This window comes from Ovis canadensis, chromosome 2 (assembly GCF_042477335.2).
Source record: "Ovis canadensis isolate MfBH-ARS-UI-01 breed Bighorn chromosome 2, ARS-UI_OviCan_v2, whole genome shotgun sequence".
In the NCBI taxonomy this organism is placed as follows: Eukaryota; Metazoa; Chordata; class Mammalia; order Artiodactyla; family Bovidae; genus Ovis; species Ovis canadensis.
This window is the reverse complement of record NC_091246.1, coordinates 105,155,843-105,177,780: the sequence shown is the minus strand read 5'-3', so window position 1 is coordinate 105,177,780 and position 21,938 is coordinate 105,155,843. Positions and strand designations below refer to the sequence as shown.

Below are 21,938 nucleotides of genomic sequence, written 5' to 3'. Positions count from 1 at the left end.
CTGGTACCTGGGTCTGGGGTGATTAGGACAAGGAGACAGTGGCCCAGAGTGTCAGAGCCCAATAAAGGAGGTGGTCTGGGAAGTGGGCTGGACGGGTTGGTTTGCATAGGAAAGGAAAGTGCCTAGCCAAGTGGTTCTGTAACCCACTTGGAGCATGTTCCCATGGGGCCTTGGCAGATTGGGGGTGTGTGGGAACTTCCCCCACATCCTCCGCTTTAGCTCCTCTCTGACCAACCTAGACAGCATATTAAAAAGCAGAGATATTACTTTGCCAACAAAGGTCCATCTAGTCCAGGCTATGGTTTTTCCAGTGGTCATGTATGGATGTGAGAGCTGGACTATGAAGAAAGCTGAGCGCCAAAGAACTGATGCTTTTGAGCTGTGGTGTTGGAGTCTCTTGTACTGCAAGGAGATCCAACCAGTCCATCCTAAAGAGATCAGTCCTGGGTGTTCATTGGAAGGACTGATGTTGAAGCTGAAACTCCAATACTTTGGCCACCTGATGTGAAGAGCTCACTCATTGGAAAAGACCCTGATGCTGGGAGGGATTGGGGGCAGGAGGAGAAGGGGACGACAGAGGATGAGATGGTTGGATGGCATCACCGACTCAATGGGCATAAGTTTGGGTAAACTCCAGGAGTTGGTAATGGACAGGGAGGCCTGGCGTGCTGCAGTTCATGGAGTCACAAAGAGTGGGACACGATTGAGCGACTGAACTGAACTGAAGTACCTAGATAACAGTATTTGATGCACACTTCCTGAGCTGTTTGGCAGACATAAAAAAAAGACAAAAAAAAAAAAAAACAAAAAAAACCTCTCCCTATCCAACAAAAAGAGGACATTAACTACCTGGCGACCAGGACAAAGCCCCAGGCTTTCTGGAGCCTAAGATTGATACTGTCCAACCCTGGGACACTGACCTGTTACCTCATCATCAGCCAATCAGAAAATTGTGCATAAGCTGATCGCAGACCCTGCAATACCGCCCCCCAATCCCCACACCTGGCTTTAAAAGTGCTTTGCCGAAACTTCAGGGAACTTGGGACTCTTTTAGGGCCACTTTGCATGGCCCTGCAATAAACCTTCCTCTACACCAAACCCCAACATTTCAGTCTGTTTGGCCTCACTGTGCATCAGTCACATGAACTCGTATTAACAGTTTTCTCCATCCATGAACTAGGTCAGCAAGGCCCCAGATGTTAAAGCATCAGAATAAAAAGACATACTTAAGACAAAGTCAAATACAGGCAATGCCTCATTCTGAAGGCAACTCCAGAAGAATGTGGAAATGAGGCAGTGTGAAATGAGGCTAAGGTACTGAGCAGCCCTATACCAAGGTCACAGGATGAAAATCTCCAGAATTAACCAAGTCCCACAGTAACGGGACGAGATGGTTGGATGGTATCACCAACCCAATGGACACGAGTCTGAGCAAACTCCGAGAGGACAGGGACGCATAGCGTATGGCAGTCCATGGGGTCACAATGAATCAGACACAACTTAGTGACTGAACAATTTTGTAACTGTTGCCATGAGCCTCTGGATCTAAATCGGCCAGTTTCCTGACCTCATATTAGATAAAATACCCACCGTATAACATCCTAACCAATCACCTAATGCTACCTAGGTGTTCCAGTATGAATCTTCTCTGTTTTGAGGTCATAAAAATTGGGTACCAGCCCGCGAAAGGGGTCAGCTCTCCCTTGAGCCAGCTCACTGTTCTAACAGTGTCTCCCACTCTAATAAACTTTATTCTCTTCTCATTTTGCCTCATATTTGGAAATTCTTTTCCAACCCATGCACAGACTATGACAGAACACAAAGGAATTGTCAAGAATTTTCAAGGGTACATGGAGCCCTCCTCTCCACCCCTCGCAACTTTATTTGGACGGTACGCTCATCCTGTCATGCAAGCTCTCCTCATCTATCTGCTGAAGAGGAAGAACCTTAGGCATCTGGGGAGGAATTTTAGAAGCTGTACCAGGAAGATAGAAACTCTGCTATGTCTGGCCCTGTATCTGGAAATACCACATAAACGTGAACAAAGAGAAGGAGAGAAAACACTTGGAAATTTTTTCATTTGCTGTTTGTTTTCTGGGAGCAGCTGATCCCTTATAGACCTTGAATCAAGAGCCTAGAATCATAAAACGATGTCAGATGACTTCAAGAAAACATTGATACGCCTCCAGAAAATAAGCTCGGCCTAGAGCCTAGACTCCTAGAATTGGTTTTGTTTTGTTTTTCCACCTGCTGCTTCTCCTTGGGAGGGAGGTTTCCCAGGTTTGCTGTTAATTGTTTGTGGTCCAATTATGATTTCCAAAAAAGATAAATTAAAACATACAAACAAATGGGATGAATGGAGAGAGTAACATGGACGCATATACACTACCTACAATGTGTGAGACAGACAACCAATGGGGATTTGCCGTATGGCTCAGGGAATGCAAACCAGGGCTCTGCAACAACCCAGAGGAGTGGGAAGGGGTGGGAGGTGAGAGGGAGATTCAAGAGGGAGGGGACACATGTATACCTACGGCTGACTCACGCTGATGTATGGCAGAGGCCAACACAATATTCTGAGGCAATTTTCTTTCAATTAAAAACAAATACGTTTGGGAAAAAATAAATAAAACAACTTCAGGCTCTGCTAGGTTTAGCCCCAGAAAGTGACCCTCCATGGGATATCTCTGTGCCTGCTGCTGCACCAGCCCCAACTCCCTTCACTGTCGGAGCTTTCCAAATGTCCTTTCTAAATATCAGGTAAGAGTGAAAGGGCAACGAGTACCTTTGCAAACAGCCAGGCTCCCACACTCTGGACTCCTCACCACATTCTACAAATGACCTGAGCTATTTCAGCTCTGGTCCCAGTGGACTAGCATAGCCTCCAGACTATGTCAGCCTTTGATAACCAAGTCAGCCCTTCCTCCTTCATCATCCAACTCCCACTCTATGTCTCCTGGTTCCCTTTGCAGGCATCTCCCTGACCCCACTCCTACACCTTTCCTCCCCACCACCTATAGTCCTAAAACTATCCCAAGATAAAGAAACTAAAGTGTTATCGCTTTGCTCAAAGGCCAGAGAAGGCTCGCCTAAGACAGTAAAGAAAATGATCATAAGGCAGTCAAACAAATCAGATTTGATCTCTGGACACAATTTTCCATTGTTGAGATTCACAGATTTAGTGGAGGCTAAAGCTTGAAGTAACAACATTTTGATAGGCAGGATTAACAGAGGAGGGATGGCAGGCCAGAACTGCTGCTGGGGAGCCAGAAGTCATTTCTGGACTGGGACCAAGAAAGAGGGTACTCTGCCCACAACAGTTGGCTAGGGCTCGGAAGGAAAGTTATGACCAACCTAGATAGCATATTCAAAAGGAGAGACATTACTTTGCCAACAAAGGTCCGTCTAGTCAAGACTATGATTTTTCCTGTGGTCATGTATGGATGTGAGAGTTGGACTATGAAGAAAGCTGAGCACTGAAGAATTGATGCTTTTGAACTGTGGTGTTGGAGAAGACTCCTGAGAGTCCCTTGGACTTCAAGGAGATCCAACCAGTCCATTCTGAAGGAGATTAGTCCTGGGTGTTCTTTGGAAGGAATGATGCTCCAGCTGAAACTCCAGTACTTTGGCCACCTCATGCGAAGAGTTGACTCATTGGCAAAGACTCTGATGCTGGGAGGGATTGGGGGCAGGAGGAGAAGGGGACGACAGAGGATGAGATGGCTGGATGGCATCACTGACTCGATGGACATGAGTTTGAGTGAACTCTGGGAGTTGGTGATGGACAGGGAGGCCTGGCGTGCTGCAATTCATGGGGTCACAGAGTCAGACACGACTGAGTGGCTGAACTGAACTGAACTGAGCTGAACTGTCTTCCTATTTGAGCTTCCACAACAGATAAAGACTGCAAGAGAGGACAAGATAAACTACTCAGGTGGCCTGGAACATGAGGGCTGCGAGTTGGTATTTACTGGGCTTGTCGATTTGAAAAAACAAAACAAATCAAAACAAAAAACACTATCAGGGACTTTCCTGGCATCCAGTGGTGAGAACTTCCCCTTCCATTGCAGGGCAGTAGTTCGAACTGTGGTTGGGGAGCTGAGATCCTACATGCCTCCAGGTGAAAAAACAAAACTAAACTAAAAGGTTAAAAAAAAAAGAAGAAGAAGAAGCAATATTGTAACAAATTCACCAAAGACTTAAACATGGTCCGCATCAAAAACAAAGAAAATTTTAAAAAAACAAACAAACCCAGTATGACTGACACATTCTCCTACTCAGAGGAAGTATAAGCAACTGAAATGGGATGGAATTTAAAGCAGATTGAAGGGGGAAGACTCCAGCAAAACCAGATACTCCCCATCTCCCATAGTGGGTAAATAAATCTCATCAAGCAACTATTTCCAGTGTATTGCATCTCAGGGTGGGTAGATGCTTCTCAACTTGTGTTCCTCATGGGGACTGAGGAAGACACGGCCAGGACTGCAGGAGAAATCCTCCAGGAGCAATGAGCCTTTCCTTCTTTGGGTAACAGCAACTAGATCTGATTAAAGCAATTCTCTGAAAATCTTTCAGATTTTGGAAATGATCCCAGAGATCATCCTTTTTTCATAGATTGGAAGGAGATATCGAAAGAGGTGAATTGACTTACCCAAGGGCTCATCCCAAGCTGGCAGCAGAACTTAGGCTTTGTCCGTGTTCTCTGACTGCTCTGCATTCCCCAGCCCTGCCTTGTATCCCTCTAGTGCTGCTTAGAAATGAGCTAAATTAAACTGGCAAGATTCAGCTTTATTTCCTTTATAGATACAATGTTAGTGATATATCTGGGATAGAAAATAAAGATGTAACACAACACATAAGAATTCTTTTTTGTGATTGTACAGAAATGTGTAGCTAGTTTTTACAACTAAGATCATGGCATCTGGTCCCATCACTTCATGGGAAATAGATGGGGAAAGAGTGGAAACAGTGTCAGACTTTATTTTGGGGGGCTCCAAAATCACAGCAGATGGTGATTGCAGCCATGAAATTAAAAGATGCTTACTCCTTGGAAGAAAAGTTATGACCAACCTACACAGCATATTCAAAAGCAGAGACATTACTTTGCTGACTAAGGTCCGCCTAGTCAAGGCTATGGTTTTTCCAGTGGTCATGTATGGATGTGAGAGTTGGACTGTGAAGAAAGCTGAGAGCCGAAGAATTGATGCTTTTGAACTGTGGTGTTGGAGAAGACTCTTGAGAGTCCCTTGGACTGCAAGGAGATCCAACCAGGCCATTCTAAAGGAGATCAGTCCTGGGTGTTCATTGGAAGTACTGATGCTAAAGCTGAAACTCCAATACTTTGGCCACCACATGCAAAGAGTTGACTCATTGGCAAAGATTCTGATGCTGGGAGGGATTGGGGGCAGGAGGGAAAGGGGACGACACAGGATGAGATGGCTGGATGGCATCACCGACTTGATGGATCTGAGTTTGGGTGAACTCCAGGAGTTGGTGTTGGACACGAGGACTGGCGGGCTGCAATTCATGGGGTCACAAAGAGTCGGGCATGACTGAGTGACTGAACTGAACTGAACTGAACTGAAGTGTGTAATGGGGTGGGACGGTGGGGTGCGGGGGGCAAGGATGGATATAACACTTAGCAGAGGTGTGGAAAAGAAGCTGTGACCTTCAGTCCCTGATACTGGTCTTTACTTGCCTGAAGGTAGGGGAATAGCACAGACGACTTACCTAAATCATCTGGGTCCAGTTCTTTGCAGTGTTTTGAAAGTGTTTATCACCATCATCTAAAGTGCTCTTCATAAAATATTTCTTGAACAGGAAAAAAAGAAAAGAGTATATCTTAACCCTGAGTTCCTTCCTGACTTTGGTTGTTCGATGGCCTGCTATACAAAGTAAGGCCATCATCAGCCACATCCTTGGAAGCTTGTTAGAAATACAGAATCTCTGGCACCATTCCAGACTTGCTGAGCCAGAAACTGCATTTCAACAAGATTGATTTACTCACAATTTAAAGTTTGGGAAGCCCTGCTCTATGCGGGTCTGCCATAAGACTAAAGAATAGAATGGAATGTCTCACACTGCCACCTACTTTTTATTTATTTATTTATATATTTTTAGTATAAATTTATTTTAATTGGAGGTTAATTACTTTACAATATTATATTGGTTTTGCGATATTTTGACACAAATCAGCTATGAGTGTACATGTGTTCCCCATCCTGAACCCCCCTCCCACCTCCCTCCCCATCCCATCCCACTGGGTCATCCCAGTGCACTAGCCCTGAGCATCCTGTATCATGCATCGAACCTGGACTGGTGATTTGTTTCACATATGATAATATACATGTTTCAATGCTATTCTCCCAAATCATCCCACCCTCACCCTCTCCCACAGAGTCCAAAACACGGTTCTATACATCTGTGTCTCTTTTGCTGTCTCACATACAGGGTTATCGTTATCATCTTTCTAAATTCCATACATATGTGTTAGTACACTGTATTGGTGTTTTTCTTTCTGGCTTACTTCACTCTGTATAATAGGCTCCAGTTTCCTCCACCTCATTAGAACTGATTCAAATGTATTTTTTTTATTGGCTGAATAATACTCCATTGTGTATATGTACCACAGCTTTCTTATCCATTCATCTGCTGATGGACATCTAGGTTGTGTCCATGTCCTGGCTATTATAAACAGTGCTGCAATGAACATTGGGGTACATGTGTCTCTTTCAATTCTGGTTTCCTCAGTGTGTATGCCCAGCAACAAGTGGTGCTGGGAAAACTGATCAATCACTTGTAAAAAAATTAAACTAGAACACTTTCTAACACCATACACAAAAATAAACTCAAAATGGATTAAAGATCTAAACATAAGACCAGAAACTATAAAACTCCTAGAGGAGAACATAGGCAAAACACTCTCCAACATACAGGATCCTCTATGACCCACCTCCCAGAATATTGGAAATAAAAGCAAAAATAAACAAATGGGACCTAATTAAAATTAAAAGCTTCTGCACAACAAAGGAAACCATAAGCAAGGTGAAAAGACAGCCTTCAGAATGGGAGAAAATAATAGCAAATGAAGCAACAGACAAAGAATTAATCTCAAAAATAGACAAGCAACTCCTGCAGCTCAATTCCAGAAAAATAAACGACCCAATCAAAAAATGGGCCAAAGAACTAAACAGACATTTCTCCAAAGAAGACATACAGATGGCTAACAAACACATGAAAAGACGCGCAACATCACTCATTATCAGAGAAATGCAAATCAAAACCACAATGGGGTACCATTACACGCCAGTCAGAATGGCTGCAATCCAAAAGTCTACAAGCAATAAATGCTGGAGAGGGTGTGGAGAAAAGGGAACCCTCTTACATTGTTGGTGGGAATGCAAACTAGTATAGCCACTATGGAGAACAGTGAGGAGACTCCTTCAGTTCAGTTCAGTCGCTCAGTCGTGTCCGACTCTTTGCGACCCCATGAATCGCAGCACCCCAGGCCTCCCTGTCCATCACCAACTCCCAGAGTTCACTCAGACTCACGTCCATCGAGTCAGTGATGCCATCCAGCCATCTCATCCTCTGTCATCCCCTTCTCCTCCTGCCCCCAATCCCTCCCAGCATCAGAGTTTTTTCCAATGAGCCAACTCTTCTCATGAGGTGGCCAAAGTACTGGAGTTTCAGCTTGAGCATCATTCCTTCCAAAGAAATCCCAGGGCTGATCTCCTTGCATTCCAAGGGACTCTCAAGAGTCTTCTCCAACACCACAGTTCAAAAGCATCAATTCTTCGGCACTCAGCTTTCTTCACAGTCCAACTCTCACATCCATACATGACCACAGGAAAAACCATAGCCTTGACTAGACGGACCTTTGTTGGCAAAGTAATGTCTCTGCTTTTCAACATGCTATGTAGGTTGGTCGTAACTTTTCTTCCAAGGAGTAAGCATCTTTTAATTTCATGGCTGCAATCACCATCTGCAGTGATTTTGGAACACAAAAAATAAAGTCTGACACTGTTTCTACTGTTTCCCCATCTATTTCCCATGAAGTGATGGAACTGGATGCCATGATCTTCATTTTCTGAATGTTGAGCTTTAAACCAACTTTTTCACTCTCCACTTTCACTTTCATCAAGAGGCTTTTTAGTTCCTCTTCACTTTCTGCCATAAGGGTGGTGTCATCTGCATATCTGAGGTTATTGATATTTCTCCTGGCAATCTTGATTCCAGCTTGTGTTTCTTCCAGTCCAGCGTTTCTCATGATGTACTCCACATAGAAGTTAAAGAAGTAGGGTGACAATATACAGTCTTGACCTACTCCTTTTCCTATTTTGAAACCAGTCTGTTGTTCCATGTCCAGTTCTAACTGTTGCTTCCTGACCTGCATACAGATTTCTCAAGAGGCAGGTCAGGTGGTCTGGTATTCCCATCTCTTTCAGAATTTTCTACAGTTTATTGTGATCCACACAGTCAAAGGCTTTGGCATAGTCAATAAAGCAGAAGTAGATGTTTTTTCTGGAACTCTCTTGCTTTTTCCATGATCCAGCGGATGTGGCAATTTGACCTCTGGTTCCTCTGCCTTTTCTGAAACCAGCTTGAACATCTGAAAGTTCACGGTTCACGTATTGCTGAAGCCTGGCTTGGAGAATTTTGAGCATTACTTTACTAGCGTGTGGAGACTCCTTAAAAAACTGGAAATAGAGCGGCCACCCTCTTTTTAAAAGTGCAGTATCTACTGAAAAATAGTTAGGGTGTTAGTCGCTCAGTCGAGTCCAACTCCTCGCGACTCCATGCCCTGACTAGCCCCGCTCTGTTCATGGAATTCTCCAGGCAAGAATTTTGGAGTGGGTAGCCGTTCCCTTCTCCAGAGGATCTTCCCCACCGAGGGATGGAAGTCGGTCCTCTGCCTTGCAGGCATTTTCTTTACCGCCTGAACCACGAGAACTTCCAGCTGACAATTTAAAAATATCAAGATTCTGTAATTAAAAAAAAAACACCCAAACTTAATAACGGTTCTTTTTAATGGATGTTCCGCATAGATATTTCACAGACACACGGAACACTGAAGTTGAAACAAGCCTTGGAAACCATTAGTCCACCCAGTATCCTACCAAAGAGAGTGCTAGGCTGCCCGCACCCCGCCCACTCGCCGCTGCGCGCTTCAGGGGCGAGTCGCGCCTCGCTGACGTCATCAGAGTGCACCTCCCGCCGCCGCCACTGCCGTTTCCCCGGCGTGCGAGTCCGGTAGTTTCAGCTTCTCCTCTTGTCTGCCCTGCGGTAATTGCGGTCGTTCAGGTCCCGAGATCCGCAGCGTCACAGGCTCGGCGACATGTCGATGCTGGCTGAGCGTGAGTGTTGGGCGCGGAGGTTTGATCGGGCCCGAGGGTGAAGGTTCCGGGTGACACGGTGGCCGGCGGCGCTCAGTGGGCCGGAGGGGGCCGGGGGCCGGCGTCCTGGAAGCCCATCTCGGCTCTCCCTGGCTGCCGCGGAGATTTCCCAGCTCAGCCTTCCTCGAAAGTTAGCTACAGGTCTGCTGATGAGACCGAGTGTCCGCCTGGGACGCTTGTCCTCGCTCTCAAACCTGGACACGTGGGCGGTGGGTTCCAGTGGGGGGTCAGGACTCTGGTTTTGGAGACCTGAACTCTTACTTCCCCAGGCCTCAGCGTCCTCTAGCTAAAAGGAAGTTGTTGGGCTAGCAGTGAAAGCCCGTCCTTGAAGATGTATTGAATCAAGAAAAAGAAAAGCCAAGAGCTTAGAAGCAGTAAACACTGGAAGTTAGTGTTTTTTAGGGGAGGCAGGACTCATGAGTAATTCTAAATAAAATCGTGGTGGTTGTGACTTTGGTAGTTGGAATTAGTAACAGTCTTCTTTGCGAGGAGTGTTGGCCGCAACGCCCCCGGTGCTTGGGTTTGCCTTTGACATTCACTATTATTTTGTGAAGTTCGTCAATTTCCTTCCTTTGGAGCGGCTTTTTAACTTTTGAATGGCACCTGTAGTTAAGGCTCCTGGCCACCAGAGAGCAGTCGTGCTTTGGAACTGAAAAGCCGGCCTTGTCCCTTTGAAAGTGTTTAGTGAACGAGAACCAGAAACAGTGTATTTAACAGACCAACAGCAACTACACAGGGACTCCGTGAAATAAATGCTGTCGGCCTCCTCTCATCTAAAGAGGTGGGGGAATGGGGGCACGAAACTAAGTGGGTTAAGGCACCATTAAGGCACCATTCAGGTTTTACAGGGGCAGAAGTTGAGATTCAGAGGAAAATAATTCACCCCAAGTCACTGAGGTAGAAAGTGACAAAATCGGTCTAGTTGTCGCTGTTTCTTTACATTCTTGTCACTAGGGTCAGCAGACTACTATTGTTTTTTAAACACGGACTTACAGAACGGAGTATGTATGTGTTCGTGTGACCCCGTGGGCTCTGTTTCTTCATCTGTATAACCAGCGTGGCTAAATCTCTCCGGGTTTTAATATTCTCTGATGTACACTTAGTTCAGCATGTACGTGGAAACATTCGCCCTAGTTCTGCTGTTCATTTATGTCTCTTTCCATGATCAGTTTCTCTGGGGCTATTAAAAACATCTTCGATTACGGTCATCACTAGGTTGTCTTAAAAAAGTCAATGAGATGGTGAATGTGAAAATAGTTCAAAGTACGGATGCACGGTGCCATCTGTGGACATCTGTAATTCAGACTGCAGGATTTCAAGAGAGTGTTTTCAGTTCTCCCGCCAACCCCATGTCTCCAGATTTTCATATCTTTGGCATAGTAATAGATAACATTGGGTTGGCCAAAAAGTTCACTCAAGTTTTTTCCATACCCTATACTTTGGCCAACCCAGTATTTTGTGTTGCCTTTTAGTATGATTTACTAAATTAGAGGCATTCCCTGTGATTAGACACTTAGGACTGGTGTTCTTGTTTTAGAAGTGAGAAAATAGAAAATTAGTGAAATCCCAGCCCGCCGTTTCACTACCCAGCAATTATTTTCTCTGATAGTTTATATAATTGTAATGATTCTGTAGATACAGTTTTGTAACCTACTTTTTTCCTCTGATTCACCTTAAGTTAATATTTTCACTTCAGTAAGTATGCTGTTTCCTTTGTTTTCCCTTGCCATATGGACTAGATTGTGTTCTCTTTTATCTTCCCAGGCATCTATTCCTGTTTTAAAAATCTAGCAGTTTTCTTTATGTTTCTCAAAAATATCCTTTATCCTGCATTTCTCTAGTTGTCAAATATATTTTATTGATTTCCCCCTATTTAAGGTAAGAAATCTAGCCTACCAAAACATGAGAAAAATTTCATTTATCACTCTCACTTCTCAGTCCTTATTTAATTTGGAGTCTTAGGCCCACATTTTATTAGGACCAGTTTTCGACACTTGCAATTATTACATTCTCTAATCAAATGACAGTGCTATCATTAACGGATTTGAATGGTCATTGCATTACAATTTTATGCTGCTGTTTCCTTAATCTTGACTCTATTTCAAGATTAATCTATGCCTTAATCTATGTCTCAAAAAATGTTTTAATAAGAATACATGGGTGGAGGATATTTTTTTTTGAGGTCTTGAATATCTGAAAGTGTCTTTGGGCTAAAAGAAAAAAAGATAAAACTGCCCCTGGCTCTTGGCACTCAAAACTCTTCTCAGGGTAAGCTGAATCCTGCCATGAACTTTGTGGTACTGGGCGTGGAGTGATCAGACCTGGCACCTCTTGTGTGCAGGGTTGTTTGTTGGGGTTACCCTGAAAACGTCTGGCTAGATCTCTATATAGGAGGAGACCCTGCTAGAGGATGGTTACCCCTTTCATCCCAAAGAGTGATTCTGCAGATTCAGGACACTCTATCCTGAGTCCTCCCCTGCATTTAACATCCTTACTTGGGAAACACTACCCTACTCCATTGCTTCCCAGGTAGTACACTGGTAAAGAATCTGCCTGCAGTGCAGGAGACACAGAGATGCAGGTTTGATCCTTGAGTTGGGAAGATCGCCTGGAGAGGGAAGTGGCAACCTACCCCAGTATTCTTGCCTGGGAAATCCACTGGACAGAGGAGCCTGGCGGGCTACAGTCCATAGGGTCGCAAGAGTCAGACATGACTGAGCGCATATGTGTGCACTCTGTTGGTTGGAGATACCTGCCGTTTCCCTGGGGAAGAAAAGCTGCCCTCAGCTGACTCTCCAGTCTCTTGTGCCAGCGTTATAGTGTATGCGTTTGTGACATAAACTGTATGCCGTCTTTATTGCAGAAGATGGGCACAGTCATTCTCAAAAATGTCTCTTTCACACATGCCCCAGTCAGAGACTCCTGGCTGATACTAGTTTGGAGACATGCACTCCAACATGCACCCAGAAGCAGCCTTGTAGAGAGAGCCCTAGTTAGCCAGGCTCATCTCATATGCTGTTCGTTAGCAGAGGCGACGTGAGGCTGTGTATTTACTAAGATAAGTAAAGTGGTAACTTAGTCACCTTAGTAGCATTTTGGTGTCCCCCTTTCCCTGCGAAACACGATACATCTGAGGCCAGCTCATTTTCCTTTTTAAGTAGTCTTCTTCTGCCTGCATGCCTGTAAAGGTTTACCTATTTTTGCTACAGTGTGGATGGTTAAGAATCTCTGTATTGGTTTTATGTGAGGTAAATCAATTAGGACACTGCCGAGGCATGAGCCGCTGTTGGTACTCTGCTTCCATAGGTGCAACAGGTAAATGATGATGACATTTGACCTCCAGATTTCCCCCTTGGCCACCATTTACTTCTGGGTTTCATATGCTTGTGTAGTAAACTTCTGGAGTCCCTTTTTTCTGCTGTCATTTTCCTTAAAAGTGTAGTGATAAGTTTGAGTTTCTAATGGTCAGTTAGTTACATACATTAAAAAACAAAAACAACTGTAGGGACTCAAAGCAGTTTCCTCAATTCCGTTATCTTCCTTTTTTCCCTTTTCTCCTTTTCTTGTTGCCTTTCTTCTTCCTTCCCTGCTTTTTTTTGTTTCCCCGTCGTTTATATATTCAATCATGTTTTTCCTGAATGCCTGCTATGAACAAATGCAGTGAAGCATAAGGACAAATAAGCACATAGATGTGAGCCTTAAAGAGCTTATGGCAGAATAACAAACATGAGAGATGGATATAAACAACCGTGATACAGAGCAGTGTTAAATAAATGCCAAAGAAGAGAAACAGGGAATTTATTGTGTGAGTTCAGAGAAGGGGTCACATATGGCTGTAGGCTGTTTCAGTGAAATTAGTTATCTGCAGGTCGCGATTAGTACCTGTAGGTTGTTTTTCCCCAAGTTCATGACAGTTTGTGTGCTATGGATTAAGAATGTAAGCTTTGGAGTTGGTAGGACCTTGGTTTGTATAAAGACTCTGGTCCTTGCTTGGGGGTATTAGGCACATGCCTCCTGAAGGCCTCAGATTTTCTCATCTGAAAAGTAGAGATCAGACTGCCTCCCCTCATTGGGTTACTGTGGAAACTGAGAGGATATGGATGCATTTGGCATTTGCTGTGTGTGTATTGACTGGTGATGGCGACCTTGGTGTCACAGGTGCCTTAGGTTGCTGCCAATCGCTGAATGGAAGGCCCGATTGACGGTACATCATGTATTTCGATTTGTAACATTTGGAGGAAACATTTTTATTTCACTTTTCCAAGATCAGTTTGTATGTTCAGATTATAGAGTTTTGGGGAAACCAGGATAAATGATCCAAGCTGATGCTGTGTCCCAGTGGATGCCGAATCTGATATCTGTATCTAATAAAACACTGTATGTTGCATTTATAGAAGTATCGTATGTATGCCATAGGTATGTGTGTGTTTGTGAGGTATTTTCCTGGTTTGAAAGATAAGCTGCTGACGCGATACTTTGTCATTGACAGGTCGGCGGAAGCAGAAGTGGGCTGTGGATCCAAGAAACACTGCGTGGAGTAATGATGACTCCAAGTTTGGCCAGAGGATGCTAGAGAAGATGGGGTGGTCTAAAGGAAAGGTATCTTGAAGAAGAGCCAAGGAATTGGAGCCATGCAGAGAGATTATAGATTAGGAGATTATATCTTTCTTAGGAGACTGGGAGAAATTTATTTTGGATCAATAAGTGATTTTGGAAAAATAACTAAATTTAAAAGATGTTGTGATAGTAAAATTAGAATTGAACATAACTGCCAGCTGTCTTTGTTAATCGTTTAACCTGTTGATTGTCATAGATGGTGCCTTTTAGTTGGTTGCATTTGGAATCACACTTAACCATCAGAGTTTTATGTTGCTTGGAGTAAAGTTTTATTCACCCTTATAACTACACTACACATTTTCTCCTTTTCCTCACATCTCATTTATTCCTTACTCAAATAGGGCTTCTGCTGACATCTCTGTACTTAAACGGTTCTTGCCAAGGTCTTTAGAGATCTTGTTTCCAAACCCAGTGGATCCTTCTCTGGTTCTCATATCACTTTGTCCCTTGGCGGCACTGGGCGTCACTGACTGCCCCTGCTTGGCTTCCACAGTACTGCCCTCTGGCCTGGTTTTCCCCTCTGCTTTACTAACCACCCCAAAATGTGTTGCTGGCTCTTCCTTCTCTAGACTCTTGAGCTTTGGAATTCCTTGGGGCTCAGCCCCAGGCCCTTTTCTGTCCTCTGCTTGGGTGAGCTCATTCATTCCATGCCATGCTTTGAATTACCTAAATTCTGAGAGTTGTCACTTTTCTATATCTAGTCCAGATTCAAGTCTGTCCTTTGAGCTCCAAGGTTATAAATTCATCAGCCTGCTTGGCATTTTCACTTGAGTTAGCATCTTAAGTTGATTATTTTTATTATAAAACTTTTTGATCCCTCCCAAATCTTTTTCTTCTCAAGTTTTCCTCATTTTGCAAATATACCCTGTCAAGGGTTTGTTTACTTAAGCCAGAAACCCGGCAGTGGTGCTGGGTTCCACCACCTCGCTCACTTCCTGCCCCTCCGGTCATCATTCCTCTCTGCGGGCCCTGTCCTGGACCAACCACCACCATTGCCTGTCCTGATCAGCACAGCAGCCTCTCAGCTGCTTCCCTGCCTCCCTTCTTTTCCTTCTCTGGGCCATTTGCCTTACAGCAGCCATTGTGAGCTTTTAAAATATAGAAATTAGATCATGTCATTCCTTTGCTTAAAAGCTCAGTGATTTCCCATTGTTTTAAAGAAATAAAATCTGGAAATTCCATGGCAGTCCTTGATTAGGACTCCACACTTTCACTGTCAAGGGCACGGGTTCAGTCCCTGTCGGGGGAACTAAGATCCTGCAAGCCATGGGGCATGGCCAATACCAAAAACAACAGAATCCAAATTCCTCCCGTAGTGCCCAAGGTCCTTGAGATCTGGTCCCTTTATAGCTCTTATTTGTTTCCTCCATCCACTCTACTAGAGCCACCTTGGGTGACTTTTAGTACTCTAGGTACTTGGGGACAAATGAGTGTTAATGAGGCGGGGGACTTAGGATCCCCTTCCTCAGGGCTGTTTTGTAGAATTATCTAATGGAAAGCGCCACGGACTTGTAGTGCCTCCAATGGGCCTCTGTTGGTTTGGTAGTAGCATTCTGCTTTTGCGCATCAAGAAAAGGCATGTTCTTTTCAGTGTTTCCATGGTTTTTAAAGCGAGCCTCAGGGTGAAGAATTGGCATTCCCTGGTGGCTCAGATGGTAAAGTGTCTGCTTACAGTGCAGGAGACCCACGTTCGATCCCTAGATTGGGAAGATCGCCTAGAGAAGGAAATGGCAACCCACTCCAGTACTCTTGCCTGGAAAATCCCATGGACAGAGGAGCCTGGTGGGCTACAGTCCATGGGGTTGCACAGAGTCGGACACGACTGAAGCGACTTCACTTTCACTGTGAGTGCAGGGCTTCCCAGGTGGCACTAGTGGTAAAGAACTCGCCTGCCCATGCCGGTGACAGAAGAGACACAGATGTGATATCTGGGTTGAAAGATCCCCTGGAGGAGGTCATGGCAACCCACTCCAGGATTCTCGCCTGGAGAATCCCACAGACAGAGGAGCCTGGGGGGCTACAGTCCACAGGTTCTCCAAGAGTTGGACGCAACTGAAGCGACTTAGCCCAGCACGGCACTGTAAGTGCATCCTTGGTGTTACAGACATATCTTGAAAGATTCCACTAGACTGTTCTCTTTGAGGACAAGGGTAAAGCCTCCTAATGTGAGTGATGAATCAGTTAATGAAGGAAGAGAGAGGTAATTTCTTTTTCTCCCTGATGAAAATGCTAATTCTCTTTATGTTTAATCTCCACAGGGTTTAGGGGCTCAGGAGCAAGGAGCCACTGATCATATTAAAGTTCAAGTCAAAAATAACCACCTGGGACTAGGAGCTACTATCAATAACGAAGTAAGCAACAGTGTGTCTGCTGGGGGGTTTCCTTGCATCATTATTATTTTTGTCAGTATATATAAAAAAAAATTAATCCAGTCAAATTGACTGATCAGTTTTAAGCTGTTCAAGAATGGACAGTCCATGTTTTGGATAACAAGCCAGTGACTAAGCTTCTGTGCATCATGTGACATGTGGTCATTTTGCCTTATTGCTTATGCATAAAAGATTCCAAGCAGCCTTATTGCTGAACTTTTGCAAAAAGTGGGTTTTGTTTTTTGTTTTTTGTTTTTGCACTTCAGGACGGAGAGGAATTTCATCTTGACCTCTGTTGGAATATTAGCTTATATTGCTAAAATTGGTGGCATTTTGTTTCGGAAATACTGCAAGAGAGTACCGTTCTTTTCTTGTCCCATTGTCTGTTTCTGACTGTTGGTGTATAGCAGTTGAGATAATTCACATTTCCTAGTAAACACTAACACTTTGAAAATATGACTCTGTAATTAAAAGTTCATGGCTTGCCCTGCCTTTCATTTTTGGTATCGTTGCTCACTTTAGGAAGCATCTAAACTGAAAGCTCTGTTCTTACATTTTTGCAGCCAACAGAATCTGGTAGAAAATCTGAAGCATTACTTTAGGTGAACTGGATTACCGTGCTTTGTTCAGTTGCTCTGAGGGGTGGACTGGAGCAGCTAAGACTGTTTGGGCTAACAGCTGAAAGCTTAAACCACTAGAGGAAGAGTTTATACGTTTGTCAAGCCATCATGTTGTACACCTAAAACTAATACAATGTTTTATGTCAGTTATGTCTCAATAAAACTGAAACAAATGCTGTGACTATCTGACAAAATCCAAGACCAGTACTTCAGAAAGGTTCACAGTGCACACATTTAGTAGATGGAGTGCGTAGCAATATCTTCTGTATTTTCATCAATTAATAAACACACCGTGGACAGTTTTTTAAAAAGAGTTTCCATAAGGTTGATTTTTGCAGGTAGCTTTTTAGAGGTGGATATATAGGTATACTTAATTTTTTAGGAGAAGCATTGCCTATTCAATAGGCTTGAACATTTTCAAAGGTAACATATTTAAGCATTCTTTAAAAAGTACCTATGAGGCAAATTCCTAAAGGGAAACCCTGCTCCCTACAAGTTGATATTATTCTGGAGATGCTCATTCTGTTTTAAAGTCAGATTCTCTTTATTATGAAGAAGTTACTAACTGAGCACCTTATCAGTGGGTGCTAATTGATTTGGGGGACTTGGAGCCCTTCCCCCACCCTTCCCCAGTGGTGTTTTCTCAAACTGGGATGGATGTAAGCAAACAGAATTGGCATATAGGCTCAAAAAAGCAAAGCAAAGAGCCCTCAAATCTATCCCTGTTGTTTTCCTTTAACCTACATAATTTTCCCTTAGTGTGAAAAAAATTTTTTTTGTTTTGCTTTATTTTAATATTTAACACAAAGGTTGCCTGCTGTTTATTTGACTATAAGTTGACTTGATAAGTTACCCACATTTGAAATCAGGGCTTAAGCTTCCAAGATGCTCAGTGGCTCAGTAGTAAAGAATTTGCCTGCAAAGGCAGGAGACTGAGATTTGATCCCTGGGTTGAGAAGATCGCCTGGAGAAGGAGATGGCAACCCACTTCAGTATGCTAGCCTGGGAAACCCCATGGACAGAGGAGCCTGGTGGTCTGTAGTCCATGGGGTTGCAAAAGAGTCGGACACAACAACAAATACATAAATTACAGTTCAAATTTTTACTATTTCTTCTTCTTCTTTCAAATTTATAAAGTAATATTTTGGTGAAACATTTAAAAATTCAGAGATTTCCTTGATTCCAATTATATCTTATCTTAGCATAGGTAGATAACAGGTTTGCCTTTAATTGATTTTTTGGTGTTTTTCAGGACAACTGGATTGCTCATCAAGATGATTTTAACCAGCTTCTGGCCCAGCTGAACACTTGCCATGGGCAGGAAACAGCAGGTGGAGAAACCTTTGCTTTTTATCCATTAGATGCAACTGAGTGACTGAACTGAACTGAATCTCAATATAAAATATTTTTATCAACTTTTTTTTTTTACTGTTAGTATCATATCTGAAAGTTAACTGATTGTAGCTGTCACAAACAGTCATTTCTGTTTACATTTCCAGGTACTCGCATTGAATTAACATTAGTCGTAAGCAGAGGCTTTTTCTCCCCATTAAGAGTTTGAGAATGACAAGATCAGTTTACTTAGTTTCCATTTCTCCGCTGCAGTTCCCTTATCCCGGCCTTACAATGTCCGGGGTCCTGCAGTTCAGGCCTTGTTCATCTCTCATCTGCACGCTCTTGTTATGCCATCCGGTCTCCAGGGGAGTGTGCTGACCATTGCCACGCTTCTCTCTGTTGCTTCACCCTCTCTCCTGAACCCCAGACTGGTATTGAGCCCCCTGCTCAGTATCTTCATCAGGGCTTCCTTGACTTCTTGAGCTCAACATGTCCAAACTTCAATTCTGCACCTCCCCGACTCCCACCCTGTAAACTCTTGGACCTGCATACCCCACAACCTGTTTTATCCACCATCTTCCCCATTTCAGTTGATGTCAGCTTCATCTTTCTAGTTGTTCCCGCGAAAGAACTGTTGTTGGTTCTGCCTCTAAAATGTATGCAGACCCTGACTTCCTCTTGTCACCTACACTGCAACCAGTGTGGTCTGAGCAGCTGGCATTTCCTGTGGATTATTGCAAGAGCCTGTAAAGCCTGTCTCAGCCATGGCACTGCTGATGTTTTTGGCCAGATCGTTCTTTGCTGTGAGGCACGTCCTCTGCATTTAGGATGATTAGCAGCATCCTTGACCGCTATCCACTGGACACCATTTGTATTTGTACCCTCTCCCTAGTTGTGACAAAAATATCTCCTGATATCGCCAAGTGTCCCCAACGCTAAACTCCGTCCACCCATGGACTTACCTCAAGACCACTAGAGGGTGCTGTCTTCCTGTGATAGGTACGGTGCTAGTATTAGCCTTGCTGCTGCTGCTGCTGAGTCGCTTCAGTTGTGTCCAGCTCTGTGTGACCCCAGAAAGAGCAGCCCACCAGGCTCCCCCATCCCTGGGATTCTCCAGGCAAGAATACTGGAGTGGGTTGCCATTTAGCCTTAGCTCAGTACAATTCAAACCAGGCCTTGCTAATTGCCAGTTCCAGTACTGAAAAGCCTTTAGAATATTCCTTTAAGGGAAAACCTGGCCAGGGGCCTGGAGAGCTGAGATCATTTTTCTGCCAAATCATCTTTGGTAAATATAATATCTTCATCCAGATGAATTTTTGGTCATATTGCTTGAATTAAAGCTGACAGGATAACCTAGTAACCTATTTTTCTGCTATAATATTTTTAAGTTCTTTAAGATTGCTTACCTAATTACACAGTTTGCCTTTCAACTAAACAGATTCCAAACTATTTTCTTCATAGAATCTTGCAAAAATTTTAGAAATAACCCTTATTTCTTAGTGGGACACAAGAAAACTCCATAGTCTTTAAATTTTTATTTTTTAAAATTATCCTATCTCAAGTAGTTAACTATGACTCTACTTGGCTTTTTGGTGGACTTACCTCATGGTTTTAAGAAATGCTTTTTACTTCTAACAGATATTTTATTCCTTGTGATTTTAAATATTTTTGGAAATAAATTGGGATGCTGATATCCTGTCACCCACAAAGGACAAGAATCTTTAAATTTTTTTGCTCCCAGAGCCTCTGAGGCAATTTGAAAAACAGTAAAAGACACTTACTCCTTGGAAGGAAAGTTAATATGTTGCCAACCTAGACAGCATATTAAAAAGCAGAGGCATTACTTTGCCAGCAAAGGTCCGTCTAGTCAAGGCTATGGTTTTTCCAGTGGTCATGTATGGATGTGAGAGTTGGACAGTGAAGAAAGCTGACCACCAAAGAATTGATGCTTTTGAACTGCAGTGTTGGAGAAGACTCTTGAGAGTCCCTTGGATTGCAAGGAGATCCAATCAGTCCATCCTAAAGGAGATCAGTCCTGGGTGTTCATTGGAAGGACTGATGTTGAAGCTGAAACTCCAATACATTGGCCACCTGATGCGAAGAGCTGACTCATTTGAAAAGACCCTGATGTTGGGAAAGATTGGGGGCAGGAGGAGAAGGGGACGACAGAGGATGAGATGGTTGGATGGCACCACTGACAATGATTGTGAGTTTGAGTGAACTCCGGGAGTTGGTGATGGACAGGGAGGCCTGGTGTGCTGCAGTCCATGGGGTCGCCAAGAGTTGGACACGACTGAGCAACTGAACTGAACTGTACTGATACTGTCTCACATTTTTAGATTGACGTCTATAATGTTTTTAATCATAGTTTTAAATAGTTGCAAAGAATGTGTATCTGGCCTATTTGGGAAATATCGACTTTTGAAAATAAGAGCTTTTCATCAGTCCCAAATGTGTTCAGTAGGTATTTAATACTAGAGCAATTTGATATCCATGGTCTTCTGTTTATAAATAGAAAAGCAAGTCCTCCAATTAAAGGACTATATTGCAATACTATATTTTCTAGTTTCTTTTCCTCTGAAATAATTCCATTGCATATACCCCATGATATTTTGTATTAATATATTTTTTTGCTTGAATTTTTAAAAACTCATCACCTTGTCATGTTTTTCTGCTACAAAACAAATACATGTAAATTTTTGGTTTATTTCTAGTAACCTCAAGGCCTACATGTAAATATTTTTCCTTTGGATTCAGTTGTCATTACTAATTAGTAGGTTATAACTAGCAAACTAGTATTTTGGTCATCTGATGCAAATGGACACCTCATTGGAAAAGCCCCTGATGCTAGGAAAGATTGAGGGCAGAAGGAAAAGAAGGCAGCAGAGGATGAGACAGCTGGACAGTATCACCGACGCAATGCATTTGAACTTGGGTAAACTCCGGGAGATGGTGAGGGAGAGAGAGGCCCGGCGTGCTGTAGTCCATGGGATCGCAAAGAGCTGGACACGACTGGGTAACTGAACAACAGTTAAAAGCAGGAAAGGCAAGTTTTGATAAATAGCTGATAGAATGGTAAAACCTTTCTGGAACTGCGTCTCTTGATGAGATAGATAGGGTGGGGAGGGGACTGGCTTTGGTGAAAGGACCCCTCCCTGACACCAGCACTGCGGCTTGTTCCTCACTGATCCTGGTGCAAGGCCTGTGCTCCTCTGGCGTCACGCGGGAGGAGGACCAGAGTGATGTGTCTGCACAGGACAGAGCAGCCTTAGGGAAGCGTGCGTGTGGCCAGGCAGGTAGAAACTGGTGCCCTAGGACGCGTCAGGGCTCAGGTTTGCTCTGGGAAGGTGCTGAGGCTCCCAGGAGGTTCTCACCTCCCCTGAGTGTGAGCAAGCTCTGCGGGGTCACAGTGCACAAGGATGTGCACTCACGCGTATCTGCCTGGCTCCCAGCCCCATAGCCACCTCCTCAGTGGGTCTTACTCTACCCTCCATGCTTCAGTGTCCTGTGAGGTTGGTTTAATAATCGTAGCAGCTATCTTCTAGGGTGGCTGTGAGACGAAATGCAGGAATGCATAGAAAGCTTAGCCCAACACCTAGTAC

The 21,938-nt window shown here is 43.7% G+C and overlaps 1 protein-coding gene across 2 annotated transcripts in view; it reads left to right on the top strand.

Moving 5' to 3' along the window:
• The first annotated feature begins 9,152 nt into the window (after positions 1-9,152).
• The window catches only part of PINX1 (PIN2 (TERF1) interacting telomerase inhibitor 1), a 64,985-nt gene continuing 52,199 nt past the window's right edge, over positions 9,153-21,938 (top strand). Inside the window, exons 1-4 of one of the 2 annotated variants that reach the window (XM_069574181.1) lie at positions 9,153-9,356; positions 13,885-13,994; positions 16,271-16,363; positions 18,254-18,332. In XM_069574181.1, the coding sequence (XP_069430282.1) occupies positions 9,338-9,356; positions 13,885-13,994; positions 16,271-16,363; positions 18,254-18,332 (301 nt within the window). In that variant the 5' untranslated portion in view covers positions 9,153-9,337. The remainder of the gene's footprint in view (positions 9,357-13,884; positions 13,995-16,270; positions 16,364-18,253; positions 18,333-21,938) is intronic. The other variant, XM_069574183.1, reaches the window with a different exon arrangement.